This window comes from Uloborus diversus, chromosome 5 (assembly GCF_026930045.1).
Source record: "Uloborus diversus isolate 005 chromosome 5, Udiv.v.3.1, whole genome shotgun sequence".
Taxonomy (NCBI): Eukaryota; Metazoa; Arthropoda; class Arachnida; order Araneae; family Uloboridae; genus Uloborus; species Uloborus diversus.
Window position 1 is genome coordinate 62,529,503 of NC_072735.1, and position 23,386 is coordinate 62,552,888.

The 23,386-nt window shown below is 32.9% G+C and overlaps 1 protein-coding gene across 3 annotated transcripts in view; it reads right to left on the reverse strand.

Moving 5' to 3' along the window:
* Positions 1-23,386, reverse strand: part of LOC129222429 (uncharacterized) — a 140,895-nt gene that overhangs the window by 9,284 nt on the left and 108,225 nt on the right. For all 3 annotated transcript variants that reach the window (XM_054856944.1, XM_054856942.1, XM_054856943.1), the window contains exon 3: positions 2,488-2,934. In XM_054856944.1, the coding sequence (XP_054712919.1) occupies positions 2,488-2,873 (386 nt within the window). In that variant the 5' untranslated portion in view covers positions 2,874-2,934. The remainder of the gene's footprint in view (positions 1-2,487; positions 2,935-23,386) is intronic.

Here is a 23,386-nt window from a genome sequence, read left to right on the forward strand (position 1 = left end):
AATCGACATCCTGGGTCCTCTACCAAGAACTGCTGATGGGAACAAATACGTTCTTGTTTCCATCGACTATTTCACGAAATGGCCCGAAGCGTATCCCATTCCAGATCAAGAAGCTACCACCGTAGCAGAGACTCTAGTCCAACATTGGATCTCGAGATATGGAACACCTTTGCAGATTCATTCCGACCAAGGGAGGAATTTCATCTCTGCTGTTTTTAAGGGCCTATGTCAAATTCTCGGAATTGAGAAAACTAGGACAACACAACTACACCCACAAACGGACGGCATGGTGGAGAGATTTAACCGCACAATCCTGAATAATCTCTCGCTTATGGTATCCAGAAATCAACAGGATTGGGACAAGAAGCTACCTTTGTTCCTGCTGGCCTACCGCAGTGCTGTCCACGAGACTACTGGATTTGCCCCATCTCAGATGCTCTTCGGACGAGAGCTTCGGCTACCTTGTGATCTCGTCTTCGGTCGTCCTCCGGATGCGCCTTCATCGCCTGAGGAGTACATCCAGAATCTCCAGGCCCGGTTGGAAGACGTTCATAACTTCGCACGAGAGCGAATCAACATCGCGGCGGAGAAGATGAAGACCAGATACGACACAAGGTCTACTGGACATGAATTCAACGAAGGCGACAAGGTTTGGTTATGGAATCCCATCCGACGGAAAGGTCTTTCACCCAAATTGCAGTCGCATTGGGATGGACCCTACAAAGTCGTTAACCGACTAAATGACGTCGTAGTGAGGATCCAAAAATCACCTAATGCAAAACCTAGGGTTGTACATTATGATCGGTTAGCCCCATACTATGGCCATAGTTCATGAGTATTACGTAAACAACCATGGTTGATAACATAAAAGTTGTAGATAATTTTTGCTTTTAATGTTTAGTAATATTTCTTGTTATTATTGTGTTTTCTGTATCTGATAGTTATTAATTAATGTGTATATTTGTAAACTTGTGATAGAAGTTTGGCACCCTTTCTGGGGATTGTACTGCCCGGGACGTGCAGTCCTTAGGAAGGGGGCAATGTTACAAATTCTGTAAATAGTAATTATTGTAGGAACGTAACCTGTAAATAGTTTCCCGTAATGAATATACAACCCCTTTTTCATTCGGCTAAAGTATACGACCCCTATTTTCTTTCTTTTCATTGATAACGGTCTACTACTTTACAGAAGCGTGTGGAATGTTTGAGAAATTTCTTTTCGGTGTATTTAAGCCGTTAGCGATGGATAAACAGTTAGTTTCGATTGAGATTTCGAACTGAGTGCATTTTTGCTCTGTTTATTGCGAGGCATTTTCGCTGTGTTGTTTTCGTATTTGGAAGTAAATACGTGTGTAAACGTTGAGTTTACGGTGTTGTGTGATAATTGCTTAATTGCTGATGAATAATTTAGCAGTTGTTGAAGATCTTTCCTGTACATAGTGTAAATAAATTTCCTGTGTTTTTATCAAGAACTGTGTCTTCATTTCAAGAAAGTGGAAGTCGCACCGAAAAACCGGATCCGTTACAATATTTTCCCCTGGAAACTGATTTTAGTACAGATTAAAGATGTTAAAATTTGATAATTTTTTATAACTTATTCATGATTGGCTCATATTAGTCATTAATGGCTGGAAAAGAAATTTTTATACATTTTTGCAAAGAAAAAAGCACTAAAAGCAAGGAAGTTCTCATTTCTAAGGGGGGGGGGGCTTGAGCCCCCCCCTACCCCTCTATATGGGCGCCCTTGATTACGCATTGTAAATGAATGATAAAGAAATCAACAATTTTTGATTTTGAAAACCCCTCCCAGAAAATTTTTTTGGCTGCGCCACTGGATACTGCTAACAGCAATTATTCTTCGTTTTTGTTGAGGCAAATCTGCTTTCTTGACCCCTATCTTAACAAATAAAATAGTTTAATTCCTCTCCCATTGGAAATCTTCGTGGCCAAAGAGTAACAAAGCTTACAGATTTTTGGTTTTCCCTATAGAGAAAAAGGACCTGAATTTAAAAAAAAGAGAGAGAGCCCTTACTTGAGTTTTATACGTTCAAAATAAGGGATGCACTGATTAATCGTCAATAATCGGTCTCTTTGCCCATTATTTATAATCGGCAAGGTTTTACTGATTAATCTGCTAAAAAAATATTTTTAAATAAAATTAGTTTTTCCTGGAACAAGAAATTCTGCTAAATATATTTCTTACGCACAACCAATGGTTTCGAAATCTGGTTGTCATGTACCCACTTGATTCAGAATCTAGAAATTATCGTAGTAAGGTTATGAACAACACATTCCAATTTTGTTAGAAAAAAAATGGATAACATAGGTTAGAAAAAATCGAAAATGAAGCTGAAATTTTAAAAGGAAAAGGGGAAACAGGAGCCGATTTTGAAAAAAACGCGCTTGTCCTTAAAGGGCTTTTAGGGAAAATTGACCAGTCAAGAGTCCTGATCAATGGTTAATCTAAGAAACATATCTAATACCCACCTGCATCTTTCCTCTTTTCCACTTTCGGAACTCCGCTTCAGCTGGCTGTTGAAGTGCAGCTTCCTGATAGCGGTCTCAAGTGTTCCTCGGTTTCCAGGCCTCAGATCCTGACACCTGTTTTCCTCGGGACTGACTAGTGAACAGCGCACCCCGTACTGCTCCGACATGAACGGGGAGAGCTTCCGAACTGGCAAAATGTGTCGAGGGGGCTCATGATGCCTGTCCTTGCATCGGTTCAGAGAGTAATCTCTGGGTTCGAAGGCGTCCTCCGACCTGCGGGATGACTCCTTCTGTTCCCTCTCCTCCAAGTCTCGCTGCAACACCACTTTCTTGCGCAAGTCAATGGGCATGTCATTGTCGTAGCAGGCGGGGCGCAAAGCCCACATTGCAAGGTATCATCCAATGGTCAAGGCGTAAGTATGGACGGAAGGTTTCAGGCTTGCCTTTCTGGAAAAGAAACTGGGGTGAGAAAAATACATGCGCATATAAAATTGAGGAAAAGTAATCTTTAATTTCAATTGGGAGCAATCAGTCACGTAATTAAGAACGTGCTATGGGCTATGCTTCTGTTCTTTTTAATAACTAAGAAAATTCTTGAAAATTTACTGACCGACCAAGACAACATAAAGATTTGCAGCAGAATGAAGAAATCATGCCCAGGGCACAGGGTTAGGGCGGCTACGTAAGTGTTAAGAGCTGAAATAAAATGAGAAGCACTAACCCTCTGCTTTTTTAAAACTATTTTATTGAAAATTTAGCTATCATAAACAAAGAAAATGCGTCTAAAAGAATCAACTATGGGAAGTTAACGAAGTTAAAATTAATTTTTCTGTGTAATAATCATTTCAAAAAGTAAACCCAATGTACAGGTTATCACATTTTTTGGAGAACGGAGCCGCAAGACATGCTTTTCTTTACACAAATAAGTTTCTTGAAGAAGCAATGCAATTATGTATTAAAAACAGAAATAAATTTAAAAACTCTGATGCTTTGATTTTTTATGATTTAATTGAAATTTAACAATGGCAAATGAAAAATGCGTTCCGTCTGAAAAAAACAAATATATGCGCGGATGGGAAATTTAATTTGTTTTCTTTTATTAAAAAACATCTTAAAAAGAAAACACAATTTACAGGTATGTTTTGGCATTTTTTGTTACTGAGCTTCAAGACATACATACTTCTCTTTACATATATTTGTTTCTTGAAAAAATAATGTAATTATTAAGAAATGAAATAAAATGAGAAACAATAATCTTATGATTTTTCATAACTTAGTTGAAAATTTAGCAATGACAAACAAAGAAAAATTGCCTCCGAAAAATAAACTATGCACTGTTTGAGAAGTTAAAGTTGTTTTCTATTTTAATAACCATTTTAAAAAAGAACTCCAAAGTACAGGTATGCTTTGCAATTTTTCTGGAGAGCAGCAAAATATGCTTCTCTTCACATAAATAAGTTTCCTTGAAGAAAAAAAGTAATTATTAAGAAATGAAATAAAATGAAAAACACCCATCCTTTGATTTCTTATAATTCAATTGAAAACTTAACAAAATGAAACGAAGAAAAATGCGTTGGGTTTAAAAGAACCAACTGTGAGCCGTTTGTGAAGACAAAGTTATTTTCTCCTTCTAGTAACCATTTTAAAGAGTTAACCCCCCCCCCTCACATACTGATATGTTTTTATTTATTTATTTATTTTTGGAGAATTGCAAGATATACCTCTCTGTACACAAACCCGAAAGCAGAAACTGCGATATGCGTCGCAGATTCTTAGGAAAGTTTGCAGACTATTTCTAAGTTCGGGGGAGGTACATAAAAGTTTCCAAGAAATAAGAATCTTAAATTTCAGCTAACGAATGTTTGTATCGTATTTTCTATGTGCTTAAGTTATCATCTTATTTTTAAGTATTTCTCGGTGCCGTTTTAGATTTAACGCGTATTCTAATGTCGGTTTATTTTGCAGACTATTTTTTGTTTTTGATCAGCGTCGCAGACTGTTGAAATAAATTCTGCTTCCGGGTACATAAATAAATTCCTACAAGAAACAGTGTAATTATTGAGAAAATAAATAACACGAAAATGTTTGATATTTTGATTTTTATTATTCAATTGAAAATTAATCAGGACAAATGGAGAAAAAAGCGTTGCCTCTGAAAGAATTTATAATGAGCTGTTTGAGAAGCAAGGTAAAGTTGTTTTCTCTCAGTAATAATCATCTTAAAAATAAAAAGGAAACCCAATGTACCCAGTGTCAATTTTTTGGAGCTGCCAGATACGCTTCTTTGTACATAAATAAGTTTCCGATCCTGCAAGAAGCAATGTAAGTATTAAGAAATGAAATAGAATTAAAAGCAGTGACGCTCTGCCTTTTTTAGCCTACTTTCCCGAAAAAATAACAGAAAGAAGAAAACAGCATGAAAGAAGGCTTAATGCATCTCAAAAATATCGCTTAAAGAAAGTCAAAAATAAATAAAATTTAAAAAATATTGAAAATTTGACAGTATGGTCTTGAGACGGGGAAAATGTGTGTCGGTCTGTCTGCCCCCCCCCCCCGCTCCAAATAAATTTTGAGTGAACTGATCGATTCAAACAAACTTTGCGTTGCGTTCGAAAATCTCAGCGATGACACCTCTTTCCCATATTTCACTTTTTGATTTGAACAATTTTTCTTTCAATTTTGAACAGTTCAAGAAAACTATACATTAGTGCCTACGGGGAAATTTAAGGCGAATGTAGATCCCGTACCCTAAAGACGGATTTGCTTCAAAAACACTTTGTTAGAAAAAAAAAACTCTTAATGAAGTACAAGTACAGAAAGCATCTTTTGCGTTTGAACAATTTTCGTTCAACTTTGAAAGGGACAAAAAAAAGCACCGACGGCGAAATTTAACGAGATGAATCTCGAACTTAAAGGCTAAAGTGCTTTATACAAACTCTGTCGGCAAAAGCTCTAGATAAAAAACATGTACTACAGTAGATCTTTTTGATTTGAGCAATGATCCCGAAATTGAAGCCGGATTTGCTTCAAACAAACTTAAGCGTAAAAAGGTATTGATGAGAAATATATTGAAAAGGTTTTTTTTTCTCCCCATTTAACTATTTTAAGGGTATTTTTTTTTGAGCTGTTCAAAAAAAAAAAAAAAAAAAAAAAAAAAACATAAAAGATATCATGAATTATTTTGGCACAAAAAAATTGTGCTGATTCTAAATAAATTCTGAATTTTCAATTTCAAGAAAGTTGTTGATAAAAATAGAAATATCATATCAAGTAGACTAGACACTGACGTAAGTCAGATGGCTGAATCAAAATGAAATGAACTCGAAGCGCAGATGTTTTCACCAGGGCTACGGAAGGAAAAGGACCAACTCCCAACTCCAACTCTTAGAATTTAAGGCCGTCTACTCCGACTCCTGTTCCCCAAAATCAGTCCGACTCCGACTCCAATTCTGTAACCTTGGCAGAATTGCAGACTCAGACGGCAAGTTACCGACTCCAATTTTTAGAATTTTAAAATCTTCCAACTCCCGTCTCCTTTATCGCAAAATCAGTCTGACTCCAACTCTGCATGTACTGGCAGAGGTGCAAACATGGAGGGAGAATGACCGACTCCGACACCGACTTATGAAATTTTAAATCTTCGACTCCCGACTCCGACACCCAAAAATCAGCCTGACTCCGACTCCGCAGCCCTAGTTTTTACTGTGAATGTATTGTTGATATGATTAGGTTTTTAATTTCTTTCTAAAGTTTTAATTAATTTATTCTATTTTTGGCAACGGGAGAAATTGGAAGTTCATAATATTTTAACAAAAAGAGCCGAGCATGATTTCTTTTCTTTTTGATGTTGAAAATTATTTATTTTAGCGGACATCTTATTTTTTATTTGTTTTCTTAAGTATATTTATTTATTATTTTTTGGAAATCACTTGAAAATAAAATCCTAGGTTCTGTACTTTTACCAAGAAAAAAAGCTTACAAACGATTATTATTATTATTATTTTGATATAATGAATTCTTTTTTTTTTTCAAAAGTGATTAAAGAGTTTTTTTATGAAAAAAATCTATAAGCTGCATTGTTTAACAAGTACTACTTCTTTATTTGTTCGTTAATTTTTTACGCATCTATTTCATCAGATGAGCGAGGCATTTTTTGTTTCTAGAAATCAGCTTAAAATGTTAAAAAACGTATGTTTGACAAAATTTGCAGTCTTGGCAAATTAAGAGAATATTAATTAGATACTACTAGAAAATTGATGTTGGTTTTCGGGAAAGTAGTCTCGTTCAGTTCCGGACGGAACTTTTTGTTACAATTATTGAAAACTTAAAAAAGGCCAAACGCGGAAAAAAAAAAAAAAACTAAAGTTGTTTTTCTTCCGTAATAACTATCTTAAAAAGAAAACCAAACGTACAGGTAGGATTCGGCAATATTTTGGAGAGCGGCAAAATTTGCTTCTCTTTACATAATTAAGTTACTTGAAAAAAAAAAAAAAAAAAATGTAATTACCTATTAAGAACAGAAATAAACGAAAACACTGACCCTTGGGTTTTATCATGTTTTTAATAACTTAGTTTGGTGTATGTCTGTTCGGGTGGAATCTTCGAACTATATTTTCCCCCCCTTCCCGTCGACGGATTTTTTTGAAATTTGGAATGCGACCTTTCACCCAATGACAATGCAATATTTTATGATCAAATTAATTAATTAATAATTATGTAGTAATTTATTCCAATTTTATTAACTTGATTTGGTGTACTGTATGTCTGTTCAAGTGGAATCATGCAACTCAATTTTCGCCCACTTTCTGTGATCGGATTCTTCTGAAATTTAATATGCGACCTCAGATCCGATGACAATGCAGTATTCTATAATCAAATTCATTTATGAACTATTAATTATTAGTTTATTCTAATTTTAATCAACATTTTTGCATAAATCTTCTAACATGACGACGGAAAGGAGGATATTATTTTATACTTTTTAGTTCATTTTAAAAACGTGGTATATTAAAACTTCAGTATTTAATTTATAATTTTATAGTTCAATTAAAATTTGACAATGAAAAAAAAGAAAAAATGGGTTGCTGCTGAAAAAATTAAAGATACGCTGTTTGAGAAGTTAAAGTTGTTTTCTCTTCCTAAAAATCATTTTAAAAAGAAAACCCGAAGTACAGATATATTTTTGGAGAGCTGCAATATTAAACTTTTCTTGACATAAATAAGTTCATTGAAGGAACAATATAATTGTTTAGAAATGAATTAAAATTAAAAGCACTGATCGTCTTATTTCTTATAATTCAATTGAAAATTTAGCGATGTCAAACGAAGAAAAATTGCATCTGAAAGAATAAACAATGAACCGTTTGAGATGTTAAAGTTGTTTTTTCTTGGTAATGAACATCTTAAAAAGAAAACCCTATGTACAGGTATGTTTGGCCGGTTTTTTTTTGGAGCGCTGCAAGATATACTTCTCTTCTTAAAATAATGTTACGCGTTCGGTGCAACTTCAAACTTTCTTTGAATGACGACACAGTTCTTGAGAAAAGCACAGGAGATTTATTTACAGCTATGTACAGGAAATGTAGTTACTACTGCTAAATCAATCATCGGCACTTAAGCAAATATCAATTAACACCGTAAACTCAACGGTCACACACGTATTTACTTCAAAATACGCAAAAACACAGCGCAAAAGCTAATACACACAGAGCTAAATACATGCTCTCCAGCGCACGGCTGATACGATTCACAAGCAAAACTAACACTCATTCAAATGCCACACGGCTTTTATACTTGGCAAAGAAATACCCAGAAAATCCTACCTTGTTCTACCAATTTCTCATATTTTCTTTTTACTCTATTCGCAAATCTTATCGTTCAGAAATGGAGGGACCATATATTTCATTCGAATGTAAGGGGGCTGTATATTCATTACGAGAAACTATTTACAGGTTAGGTTACTAAGATAATTTTAAATGAAAGATAATGGCATAAACGCCAAATTTAGCCAGATTACAACAAATTAATTATAAAAATAATTACTATTTACAGAATTTGTAACAATAAGTTTCTCGAAGAAGCAATGTAATTGTTAAGAAATGAAACAAAAAGAAAAACAATAATCCTCCGATTTTGTTTTCTTTTAGTCGGAAAATTTGACAAAAGGTGAAAAATATCCTCTGAAAGAGTAAATAATGCACCGTTTGAGATGTTAAAGTTGTTTTCTCTCCGTAATGAACATCTTAAAAGAAAACCCTATGTACAGGAATGTTTTGGCCAGAGGCGCTGCAAGATATACTACTCTTCTTAGAATATGTTTCTCGAAGAAACAATATAATTGTTAAGAAATAAAACAAACCGAAAAACAATAATCCTCCAATTTTTTTTCCTTTTTAGTCGAAAAATTTAGCATTGATTAACGAAGAAAAATTGTCTCTGAAATAATCAACTATGCACCATTTGAAATGTTAAAGTCGTTTTTTTCCCCTAATGAACATCTTAAAAAGAAAACCCTATGTACAGGTATGTTTTGGCGAGTTTTTTTGGAGCGTTGCAAGATATACTTCTTTTCTTAAAATAAGTTTCTCGAAGAAACAATGTAATTGTTAAAAAATGAAACAAACGAAAAACAATAATCCAGGGTTCATACTCTATTCGGATGAAAAAATTCCATGACTTTTCCAAGACTTTTTCATGACTTCATAAAACAATTTCATGACCTTGTTACATGAAGAGACTAGTACTATTTAATTTCAAATTGGAAGTTTTTTGGAAATGAGCATTAGCGAAACTTCTACGGGAATGCTTCTACCTCATCGAAGCACTTACTTGTGATTGAAAAATATCAGTGTACACCTAAAAACTAAACTATTCTTATTTGTCTTCATCATATAACTTTTAGTAAAGTTAGTAAAACTACAGTGAATGAAATATAACGGTACTTAAATGTCTAATAATCTTTATAAACAGGTAGAGTAATAATGAATGGAAAAAGGTTCAATGAGTCATTACTAAGTTTCAATAAATTTGCTTCAGAGGTTGCCTTCAAATGCAAAGCATCAGCAGTGCATTTAAGCATACACATAACTTGACAGTACTTTGATTCATTAAAGAAAAACCATTCTTTAGTAAATTCACGTTTCTAAACCAAATATTTATATTTAAAAAAAAAAGAAAAACATTCAGTAGTGAATAAATCTTCTGATTCAAATGTACTTGTTTGCTTATTTGCACATTTTCAAATGCATATAAATTAGTAGGTTCAGAAATTCCTGAACATAGGGTTTGATTCCTGACATTGAAGGTAGCATTGGGTTGCATGGATTAGTTCTGCGGGCCGTATGTTGGGCAGTACTGTTTTAGAGTATTAGAATTCTCCTATTCCTGTGTTTTATCACCTAACCAAAGATCTCCATTTTCTAAAACTATCAACAAGTTGAGATAAACTCTGATAATTAGTAATAAAGTTTTTACGAGTGATGGAAACAAACTCGGATGCAATTGAATTGCATTTTTTAAGTGGGCGTGGCAAAATCAAGAATGTGCAAGTTCGCTACTACAGAATATAAAAGTCTTGAAAATAATGGTTAATGCAAAATGAGTGATGTCCAAGCAGTAAAATCACATTGCAAAAAAAGACGAGCGGCTGCTACAGAAGTGGATATAATGAGATTTCAAAATTCAGAATTGTTTTTGGGATCGATCAATTTTCCAGTTTTAATATGTAGGACTGTTAAATCACTTAATATTTCTGATGCTCTTTTAGCAACTGTTACTTTCTCTTTGGCCAGGACATTTTTTCATGACTTTAAATAATTTTCCATGACTGAACGAAAATTTCATTTTTCCATAACTTATCCAGGTCTGAAATTCGTTAATTTTTTTCCATGACTTTCCAGGATTTCCATGACCCGTACGAACCCTGATAATCCTCCGATTATTTTTCTTTTAGTCAGAAAATTTAGCAATGACAAAAGGTGAAAAATATCCTCTGAAAGAGTAAATTATGCACCGTTTGAGATGTTAAAGTTGTGTTCTCTCCGTAATGAACATCTTGAAAAGAAAACCCTTTGTACAAGAATGTTTTGGCCAGAGGCGCTGCAAGATATAATACTCTTCTTAGAATATGTTTCTCGAAGAAACAATGTAATTAATAAGAAATGAAACAAAACGAAAAACAATAATCCTCCAATTTTTTTCTTTTTTAGTCGAAAAATTTAGCATTGATCAACAAAGAAAAATGGTCTCTGAAAGAATCAACTATGCACCGTTTGAGATGTTAAAGTTGTTTTTTTTTCCTTAATGAACATCTTAAAAAGAAAACCCTATGTACAGGTATGTTTTGGCGAGTTTTATTTTGGAGCGTTGCAAGATATACTTCTCTTCTTAACATAAGTTTCTAGAAGAAACAATGTAGTTTTTAAAAAATGAAACAAAACGAAAAATAATAATCCTCAGATTTTATTTTCTTTTAGTCGGAAAATTTAGCAATGACAAACGAAGAAAAATTGCCTCTGAAAGGATCAACTAAGCACCGGTTGAGAAGTTAAAAGTTGTTTTCTCCTCATAATAACCATTTTGAAAAGAAAACACAATGTACAGGCATGTGTAGGCAATTTTTGGAGATCGACAAGAGATGCTTCTCTCTTTAGTCAATAAGTTTCTGAAAGAAGCGATGTAATTGTTAAGAAATGAAATAAAATGAATAATACTAAATACTGATCTAAAAAATACGTTGCGTCTGAAAGAAAGCTAGAAGATAAATTAAAGTTGTCCTTCCGTAATAACCGTTTTAAAACGAAAACCCGACATACAGGTACGTTAGGGCAACATTTTGGACAGCTGCAAGAAATGCCTCTCTTTTCATAAATAAGTTCTTTGAAGAAACAATGTAGTTTATTAAAAAATGAAACAAAAGAAAAAAACTTGAATTCCCTGACATTTTATAATCCAATTGATTATAAAATATTCCCACACTGTAACGTACTAGGGTAAAACCTCGTTTCGTTAGCGTGCACGAATAACCACTCCATATCCTATTGATCCTTTTGCATTCTAAATGTGAAAGTTAATTTAAATAAAACCTAAGTGCGCTGCTTTATCTAAAGCTTGTGAACATGAAACAAGAAGTTCCGTCTAGAACTAGACGAGCCTACTTTCCCGTATACCCATACTACTTTCTAGTACCTGATCAATATTCTCAAAAATAGCTAAAATCGCAAATTTTTTCAAACATACTTTTTTTAATATTTTAAGCTGATTTCTAGGAATAAAATATTCCTTACTTTTCTTAAAAAAACGAACAAATAAAATAGCAGCACCTTTTAAACAAAGCAGCTAATACACTTCTTTCCATTAAAAATTTTTTTTAACAGCTTTCAAAACGAAAAAATAATAAGTTCATTAACATAAATACATCATATAAAAAAAAAATCGTTTCTTTTTCCCCTGTTGCCGAAAATAATTTTTTAAACGAATTAATGCACTTACCAAAATAAAAAAAAAACAATAAAATGTCAACTTAAAGAAATAATTTTCATTGTCAAAAAAAAAAAAAAAAAATCGTCTGCGCATATTTTTCGAGTTTATTCACCGAAAACTAAATACCTAAATTAAAACTTTAGCGTGAAAATAAAAACAAATCATATCAACAATAATTATTTCACAGTTAAACCACAGCAGCGGAGTCGGAGTCGGAGTCAATCTCATTTTGGGATAAAAGAGTCGAAGTCGAATATCCAAGAATCGGAGTCAGTCATTTGTCCTCCGTGTATAAATGTTTGCCAAAGCTACGAAGTCAGAGTCGAAGTCGGGGAGTCGGAGTCCGATTAATTGTCGGGAACAGGAGTCAGAGTCGGTGTCAGGTCCCCCTAAATTCTCGGAGTCGGAGTCGGGAGTAGGTCGTCAAGAGCTATTTCCAACAAAGTTTGTTTGAAGTAAATCCGCCTTCAAGTACGGAATCTACATTGACTTTCAGTTTCCCCGTAGGCGCTGATATGATAAGGGATTTGAACTGTTCAAAATTGAACGGAAAATTGTTCAAATCAAAAAGATATCTTACATACAAGTTTTTTATCAAAAGCTTTTTCCTACAAAGTTTGTTTGAAGCAAATTCGCCTCACAGTTCGGAATTGCTTTGAATTTCCCCGTAGGCGCTAATGTTAAGTTTTTTTGAACTGTTCAAAATTGAACAAAAAGTAGTTCAAATCAAAAAGTGAAATATGGGAATGAGGTGTCCTCGCCGAGATCTTTAGAACAAAAAAAAGTTTGTTCGAATCGGACTATTCATTCAAAATTTATTAGGGGGGACAGACAGACAGACCGACAGACAGACAGACCGACAGACAGACATTTTCCCCCATCTCAATACCCTACTTTCCAATTTTTAATTTTTCAATATTTATTTAATTATTTTTTTTATTTTTGACTTTTTTTTGTTTTTCACGATATTTTTAAGATGCATTAAGCCTTCTTTCATGCTTTCTTCTTCTTTTTCTGACTTTTACTGGGAAAGTAGGCTAAAAAGAAAGTTTCTTACAATTTTTAAAAGATTTTCTGTATTGTAACAGCATTTTGCGTTGAAAGTACAGCGCTTTTTAATATATATATTTTTCTATAAAGTATAAATTTAATTCTTTATGTAGGAAACGGTAATTTAAAGTTAGGAATGATTTAAAACAGAGGGTTGTTTACAAGTGTCTGAAATTCTAGTGTATGTTTATTAAAAAGTAGTACATGTACCATTTTTCACAGCAGGAAATCTTGACTTTCGCGAGGAGTCTTGTAACACATCCATGAGTAAGTCAATACTCCACTGTATTAAGAAATGAAAGCAAGTTAAAAGTACTTGTCCTTTGAATTTTTATAATTGAATTGAAAGCGAAACAATGACAAATGTAGAAAAATGTGCAGCGCCGAAAGAACCGACCCCGCTCTGTTTCAGAAATTAAAGTTGTTTTTTCTCCGTAATGAATGACTAAAAGGAAACCCTATGTACAGGTGTGTTTTGGTCCTTTTTCAGAAAATAAGTCCTTAAGACATAATGTAATTATATATTAAGAGATGAAGCAAAATAAAAAGCACTGATCTGTGAATTAAAAATTTACCTAACTATCATAAACGAAGAAAAAATGTGAGTTACGTCTGAAAGAGAGAGAGAGAGAGAATCAACTTTGCACATTTCAGAAGTTAAAAGTTGCTTTAACATACTAACTTTCTTAAAAAGAAAACTCAATGTACATAATACATATTTTGGAAATTTTTTAGAGGACTGTAAGATATGCTTCTTTTTACATGAATAAGTTCCTTGGAGAAATAATGTAATTGTTGAGAAGGAAAACTTCCGAATGAACAAATTTTGCCTGTTGCAGTTTTGTTAACTGTTTTTGATTTTTAGTAAAATATGTATAATGTTTTAAATAGCTAAGCTCGATAAAGAGAAAACGTGACGATAAACAATATGTACTGTGAAAATATATACTCGATACATATTCTCTGAGACGTTATATATTATTTTATAGACAATATAGATATTGGTTACACCGAGCGTCTAAAATGGAACCTGTGCGAGTGCGGGAGGTCGAATCGGTGCGCTGCTGCCATCTATTGTTCTAGAAGAAATTCTCTGAACTCACTGAGGATACATCAATAGAAAGGCACAAATAAGAGTAAAAAAAAAAAAAAAAAAAAAAAAAAAAAAAAAAAAAAAAAAAAAAAAAAACATGAGCAAAAACTTATTTATTTTTTGAATTTTTAAAAATTCTATTTTTATTGTTTTTATTTTTAATGAATGTGTGCATGATAAATGTGCGGAATTCTTTTTGTTTTATTTATTTTAAATATATAAACTGCTAGAATTCAATTTTTACTTTTCGAGCCGTTCTTTGTAAAATCTTGACAAATGTGTCACTCGTTCTTTATGATCGATAGAACGGTAAAGAATAGGAATGGTATTCATGTAATCAATAAAAAAACATTACTGAGGGCTTGTAAATAAATGAACCACAAATTTTGAATTTTATTTTTCATCAATATTATATCTATAGTTGCAAAAAGAGAAAGTTTCAGAAAATAATAACTAAAATAGACTTAAAACTCTGATTAAAAAAAAAAAAACTATTAAAGTTTTTGAATATAGTTAGCGTTTGCTGTATCATATGCATATTTATCCCAACACTTTATTTATTTCTTATTTATTTTTATATGTTTTCTAGAAGATTCCATTACAAGAAAACTCAAGAAGGTAAATTTTAATACTTAATGAAAGCAATTAAATTTTTGTTTTATTTTATTTTTGTCTCATTCAACTTCTCTGGGAATGGATGATGTATCTTCCAAACATACGACTCATATATATAGGATAGTATAGGTAATAATTTCAACATAGGTCTCGATTTTATGCACTCTTTCCTTTTTGACAAAGTCCTTGCAATTGCGTGGTTACCGCTAATCATTAAAACCCATTACAAATATGCACGGTGAAAACATTTTAAATGCTCCCCCAAAAATGTGGACAGAATCCAGTTTTTCAAAAACTATGCACTGTGTCATCCCGAAACTGCTGACGTATCGTAGCTCTAATTTCTGCACCTTAGAGCCAGACTGAAGTAAGTCACGTTATTGTTATTTTGCAAAAGAACAAAAAAACTGCCGTCTGCTCTCTGCTGTATACGAAGGATCGGACTCGCGCTCTTTTATGCCGGCAAATAACTGTAAAGATTTTTTTTTAAATAGAATGGGGTCGTTTCCAAAATTTTAAAAGTATTTTTTTCTGAAAGAGCATGTTTGAAAACATAGGATCTGACCATTTTTTAAATAGTTTATTTAAGTTTAATATTTTTAAAAAAATACCTAAATCGGCGCTCTTTCATTGTTTACACTTCTGTCATGTGACATCACAAATAATTAAGTGCCATTCACAGAACAAAATATTTAATTCGCATCTTTTCTCACGTGTATTGGCAACGATATAGTTGATAGCAAGCGTAGAGCGCAATATTTAATTCGCTTCTTGATTATCATAACGTGGAACCGTGGTAGAAAGATGCGCCAAATTGCATCATTTGTGACGTCATAAAGACCACTCCTTGTTTTCAAAATCGACATTTAAAAAATTAATTAAAAAATAACTGTTGGGAAAATGAAAGTATTTTCTGGGTCTATGTTATTTTTTTACTCATTCTATCAATTTCAGTGACTAAAAGTAGCATTTTTGACTGAAGGAAACAACCCCATTACGATGTACTGACTCAATGAGAAAGAAGATTCTGCACATAAAGCAGTAATAACCTGAAAAGTGCCATTTTTGGACTTACTTTGGTCAGGCGCTGAGGTAGAGATTTTAAGTCTACTCGTAAAATGTCTACGACTTATCAGTACTTAGCAAAATTCATTCGCACGTAACATATTCACATACTTAAAATTTCTTCCCTCTCATTTTCCATTAAAACTACTTTTTTACAGGGTTCGTGATTTTTTTTAGATTGAAATTCGATTTTTTAAAATTTAAATCAAATTTTTTAATTTTTTTTAAATTTTCAAAAATTTGTAGATATTAATTACTTTACATTTATAATCATAATATATTTCATACAATAGATTAATCCTATCAGTTTAATTTTAAAATTCAGATAAGTTCTCTAACTATTCAATACATTTTTGAAATTTATATATGTGTCATAATGCTTAGATAAGATGTGATTTTGTTTTATGCTTTGCTTAAAGATAAGGTTTATACCATTATGTACATTTTTTTTTATTTTGTTCTGAACTGTAATTTTGGAGTGAGAGCAATTTTGGAAGAGTGAAAAAATGTTACACACACAGAAAGACGGATCTATGTAGTTTTGCATGTTGAAGTGAAGATAGTATAATGCAGCGCAGTTAAATTTAGAGCAATACACTCTAAAAATGCAAAATTAATGTATAAAAGTAAAACCAACTGATTTTAATTTTGTTAAAAAAAATCACTTGATTTAAATCATAATTTTAATTATGATTTAAATCAAGTTGATTTAAATCAACGAACCTTTTTTTTTAGGTTGCTCATCTACATTGCTGCTTACCTCATTGATAAAATGCACATGATTACATTTTTGCCGACTGCAAGAAAGCTGAAAAGGTTAATTTGGAATGATGATTTGATATGTGTTTTGGAGATGCAAAGAATCACGAAAACGGATCTACACGGGTAATTCTACAAAAGTGAGAAAATTTATGTTCCATACTAATATGTTTATTTTGTTTTATTTCTTGAAGAAACTTAATTTTGGATACTTTTATTAGTTTTTTAAAAATTGTACGCGGACGCAGTTTCATCCCGAAAACGGGGATGAATTGGTACCCTAATTCTAGTCGACCAGTGAAATATCTGTGACTTATCAGTGCTAATCTATGCAAAACTGAACCACACTATATATATTCAGATACATAGATATTTCTTTCCTGTTTTTTCTTTCATTTTCTATTAAAATTGCTTTTCTAAGCTACTGCTTTTCCCATGTTGGATGCGCAATTGTGCATCATTTCATTTTTGTAGGCTGCAAGAAAACGAAAATGACTAATTTGGAATGAAAGCTTGATACATGTTTTGCCGAGTCAAAGAATCTTGAAAACAGAGCTATGTGTATTTTAATTGCGTCAGTGCTCTACACAATTGAAAAACGTTTTATAACTTCCAAAAACATGAATGCGAGTTTCGCTCAAGTTTGATCCACATGAATAATCTACACATTCTTACTTATCTTGTAGTAAAACAATTAAAACTTTTAAGTCTAAATATAAATTTTTTTTCCTAACAATGGGGAGAATCAAGGAAACAAATTCTAAAAAGAAATAATGCGATTAACTTACCTATGGGAAAATTATAGAGCAGCTGAAGCTTATGAATATAGGGACGACATTGACTAATCAATGGACTTATAATGAGCAGAATGAAAATATTAAAGATAAACATAGTTCTGAGTTTTGATGAAACATAATTTCGTTGCTCACTGATTTTGTCATAATGCATATGGAAGATCTATAAATATAAGCTCATTTCGTATAGATGCCTAAAGAAATATGAAGCACATTATATAAAAATGCTGTAGAAGAATCGAGATACCTTGTTTATGTAACATAATGATTCAGATTTCAAGAGTCGTCTTTTTCAAAAGCAAGGCGTGGAAGATTGCAAGAAAAAATGACGAACTGACCCATAAACCTTGCTTATATAATATACAGCTTACTGATCGTGTTATATAAGTAAGGTTTCACGAATGCCAATAAACCAAATCGTGTCTAAAAATATTCTCATTACCGACTAATAATCGATTTATTGACTTCTCTTTTCCCCCCTTGAAGCATCTTTTCGTCTTCTTTTATTGTAAGCGTAATAATTGAAAGTTATATGAGTGAAATTTCTTTCCTTTTATTCAATAGTGAGATAATTTCTTTTCCCTTTTTATCTTATTTTTGAAATAATAATTGAAACATTTTTTTCTTTTCACCATGAGAGGAAGAGTAAAAATTTATATGCCCAAAACAAAGTTTTTCTTTTTATCCTGTGTCTTTTTTTTAAACTTTTTTAAAGTTTTACTTAAAAAAAAGTTTTGAGCACATTTTTTCCATAAAAATAAGACTGGAAAATTGAATGTGCGCAACAGCTTGTTTTTCTTTTGTCTTGAGGGGTAATTAAGTTTTTAAGTATTTTTTGAAAACTAATAATCGGTGCACATTTTTCCCCCTGAAGAGTAAGATCGGAAAGTTATATATGTGAGACAGATTTCTCTTCTTTCATACCAAGGGAGAATTCCTTTTTTGTTTTTAAATTTTATTTAAAATCACTAACTGAACTTTAATTTTCTGGTCAGAGCAAGAACACAAATATGTGAAACAGCATCTCTTTCTTTTATAAAGAGCGACAGTTCGTCCCCCCCCCCTGTTCTTAATTTTTGTTTTCAAAAATATAAATTGATCACTCTCCTTTCTCATCAAGAGTAAGAGTAGAAAAATATACGAGTGAGACAAATTTCTTCCCTTTTATTCCGCGGGACCAATATTAACACGTTTATGTTCGTTATCTAACTTTAGGTTAAGAACAAACAGAATCAAATATGGTCCTTTCCAATGGTCATTTTGTCCCGCACATGACGCTTCATCCTTAAAAATAATAATTTAAATCGGTATTGAAAAAAAGTTTTATTGTTTACGAAATTACACACTTATGTGTGATTATTTAAGTAAAAAAATTTCGTCATTACCCTGTAAAATTATTACTTTTTAATGAAATATATGAACCGTCACGTGCGGGAGAAAATGGCTACTTTTTCGTGGAATGCCCTATATCAATATCAGGGCCGTCCCAAGGGGGGGGGGGCGAGCGGGGCAATCGCCCCGGGCGCTACGAAATGAGGGGGCGCCGCAAGGCGCCCCTCGTTTCGACGAAATACGACGACATTCACACGAAAACGACATTTTCACTAGGGGCGCCCCTCATCGTATAAAATGCCCCGATTCTATGAAATTAAGGGCGCCTTGTTGCGCCCCCTTGCTTCGTGTATCATAGATACAGTCATATGCACACAAAATGGAGAATCATTGCAATGATTCACTATTTTTCCTAGGGCACGAAAATATTCCTCTAAGTCTCCAAAACATTCATTTCTTTTGTGTATCATTGAAACAGATAAAATTTCTAAGAATATAACTGTTTACAATCAAACAAAAGGCTCTTCTTCTTCGTCTAGTTCTTACTAAATTTGCTTGAATTCTGCCCCTGGGTGCAGTGACGTAACCATAAAAAAGTTTTAAGGGAGCACATTCAAAAAAAAAAAAAAAAAAAAAAAAAACTTTTTGATTGGATGGGGAAAAAAATTAAAAGCTGTCCGGTCAAAATTTTGAAACTTTTAGTTTTAAAAACGCAATTTTAACCTTAAAAATACGATTGTAGGTCATGTTTATTGACGTTACGGTAAGCAGCAGAGACTGTTTCCGATCGATTATTTTTTTAAATAGATTGAAATCAATTCCTTCTCCTCCTGCAAGTTTTCGAAATTGAAGTTTCAAAAACGCAACTTTAGACAAACTTTGAAGATTTTATGGATAGGAGAATCTGGAGCATTTCCCAGGAAAATTGTTCAAAATTATGGTTCAAAAAATTTAAACAATGTTTTACATTCAGGAGCTATTCAACTTAAATTTTTTCTAAGTGTCTTTTAAAAAACCGATTGCTTATGATGTTAAAGAAAGGCGACATGGGGGCCCTTCCACGAAAATTTTCTTAGACTCAAGTCTTAAAATGCAATTTGTAAGGCCATATTTTGTAATATTAGGGTCAGTGATTTTGTTGGGAATTCCAAATAATATTATCAATAATTCACGTTTACTTTGATATATTTGGCATTAATTAAATCCCCATTTTCTTTTATCTTGCAAAGTCACAAATGCTAATTTCAATGTATATAACGTATTTCCCGATCTTAGACACGTGCGTTCCTTACGTCATGAAATGACGAAATTCCTTATCCATTTGATTGGCCGCCGTTCTAACATCGGGAAATGCGCATTTCACATGCAAATGACTCTGGCTGACTATATATGTTGCTTCTGTAGCTCAGTTGCTCTCTCTCTGTTAAGGCGCTGTATTTTAGTTTCATAGTCAGCCAAGTCGGCTGCTAGCCGTCATGCTCTCGAATAGGCATTTTATAACTGTAAACTTTATCTGCAAACCTTAAGTTTAAATAACTGTAACATCGATTGCATAAATGATTCTTCATTTGTCCTAATGCAAATTTACAAATAATGGTTTTGCCTGTTTTTCAAATCTATCTATGCTTTGAGAGAACTTACTTTGCAATATCATATTTCATATGTAAATAGCTCGCCCTGGATAACACTGTATCATATCACCAAGGAGGAAATAAATTCATAATTTCAAATACAGGTATTGTTTTCTAAAAAGGACTCCAGTTACACTCTGCAACTAAAAATGCACTAATTAAATTAGTCATCGGTGCGATAACTTCATTGATAAAACCTCATCGCACAATAGATTTTTCGAAATTAAAGCACCCAAGACGCTATTCTGAGCGATTTTCGATGTTGTTGAGTATTTGTGGGCTTCTCCCTAAAACTATTTGATGCAAAAGAATAACATTTTTGTTTATAACATATTATATGAAAACTGGTATTAAGTTGGTACAATTAAAACCAAAAACCTCTTGAAAAGAATCATTGGATGAGTCCTGATCGAAATTTAATTTTGATGTAATTTACTTTGATAAATACCTTTTATATTTATAATCAGTAAATTATGAGTAACCAACTCAGTTCTAATTGCTTGTTTTTTATCTAGTGGAATAACATTTTACTAGATAAATATTTGTATTTTCAACATTTCCATTTTTCGAAAAGTTTTTTGGAGTATTAGTTTCCTTAATATTCGAAACAGATTCATTGCTTGTGTTTTAATTTTTATTATGCATAGCCCCCTGATTGTTCTGTTCATTAATGTGTAAAAAAAAAAAAGTATGCATTATGCATTTATATTATAACTAACCTGATTTTTCTGTGTGTATAGGGGGGGGGCAGGAAACTTTCGACCCGGGCGCCGTCAGTTCTTCGGACGGCCCTGATCAATATAATACGGTCAGTTTTTTGCCCGTATAAAACTGTTGCGAAATCAATTTTTAACTAAAAGTTTGATTCATTAATGACTGTCAGAAATTTTAAGGAATGATAGATAAAGAACTTATTGATCTTATCGGACGATAATTTTATGGAAAGTTAGGAGCATTCTTTGGTTGGTACAAAGATCGCAATTTTCTGGAAAAAAAATGAAATTGTTGATTGAAAATCTATTATACTTTATTATTTGAACAAAAATGCAAACGTATATGCTAAAAGATTACTAAACTCTTACGATCATGTGCTAAAATTAGGCATGCTTATTTCCTACATGTAAATGAATGAACTCGTGAAAATTATATACGGATATTACATTTTTAACATCGGCTGCAACAAAAGGTAAGCTGGTAAATAAATGTCTGTTCGAAATTAGGCATGCTTATTTCCTACATGTAAATGAATGAACTCGTGAAAATTACATAAGGATATTACATTTTTAACATGGGCTAATCGAAGGTGAAAGACACCTAAAACATTTAAAGAGAGCAATACCGCAACTTTAGTGTTGAAGAATTAGCACACGGAAAACCAACTTTCATTGCAAAAAGCATGGACGGATTTAGAGTCTATTCAAGGGGGTGGCGGTTTAAAATCATAAAAGTCATCCCCCCAGATCCATCAAGTAGTGGGGTCATGGAGTCAATTGCCCCCCCCCCCCTCTGCTCCTCGGAATTTGAAAAATTAATGTGTTTACATATACGTGAGCGTGTTTTTTGTTGTTTTCCGATAAAATTTGCAATGAGCCCCACCCCTCCTGGAAGAAATTCGAAATGAAGGACCTGCACTCTCCCCCTACCAATCTACATCTACTAGTTTACATACACGGACTGCTCACATTACGTTCTAAATCATAGCAACGTCTTATCATACAAGTATAGTATAGTCCTGGAAGAAGATGATAGAAAAGCACTTAAATATACATTTATAAAAATTATTAATGCTTAAAAAGGGGGGAGGGAGAAAGCTTGGGTTAAAATTAAAAAGTGGTTAATGCCACACACCCTTAACTAGAAAACTGTCTAAAACTAATTTAAAGCAAATTTATGGAATTTAAATTAACTCCACTAAAATAGTAGCGATTGCTAGTAATTTCTTCAATTCCATGTTATTGGTTTCAGAAACTGATGGTCCTAGAGGAAGCGGTCGCCCCCACCGCCCCCTAGTAAATCCGCCACTGGCAAAAAGGGATTCCTCGTAGCCATAAAACACGCAATTGTACAAAGGAATTCCTTAAGCACAAAAATGCATATATATACTTTTCATGGGAATCTTAGTAACCTAAAAACAGGTATGCACAATTTTGGTAAAAGAAAAGAATTCCTTGTAACCTAAAAAAACGCGTATGCAATTTTCTTTGAATAAGCAGATTTCTCGCATCTTAAAAGTACTCATGTAACAGTTATCATTGTAAATGTGTTCCTCATTACGTTGATTTTCTCCAGGTCTCAAAAGTGTGCAAAAGCAAAAGTACGATTCAGTAAAGATGTACACTTATGTTTCTGTTTCTTTTTTTTTCTTCAAAAATGTACATTATTCATAAAAAATACTACACGCATTGCTAATTAATGAAGAATGTATAGAAAAGGAAGAATATAAAAATGAAGAGCAATATAAAAGCCACTGAACTTGAAAAAATACCTTGCAAAAATAAACTTCAATATCCCCGCGGCAAATTAAAAAGTAAAAACATTGCAGAATATCTTTACTGCAGCATATGCAAATAACATACACTTGGGAGAAACTGCAACAGAAGGTAAGCTGGTAATTAATGTCTGTTCGAAGTTCGAAGCTCGAGCACGTAAAGGAAAAGTTGCGTTTCTGAATATTTATTCTAGTGATGAACTCAGGATTTTTTTTGGGAGGGGCTGATGTCATAAACATTTTTTCGTCTTAGTGTCTCTAACTTTCATTGCAATGTAAGGCTTTCCTTTAATTTTTTGAACAAGGTCGTAGCAAGGTCAAAATGCCGAGAGGGAAAGGCATTTGTAGCCAGTTTCTTTTCAGCTTCAATATATAGCGAGAGAGTCCTACTTTTGGTTTGGTGGGGGCTGGGGGGGGGCATAATTAGTATATGATCACAATCACACAAAACAGGAGAATTGCGCAACGTAAGCGGGGAAACAGAATTAACAACATGAACCTAATTTTGTTTGTGTAACATCTGCGAAGTTAAAGGGGGTCCTGAGGGGGCTTCCACGGAAACTTTTCAAAATGGGAACTTTAAAAGTGAAAT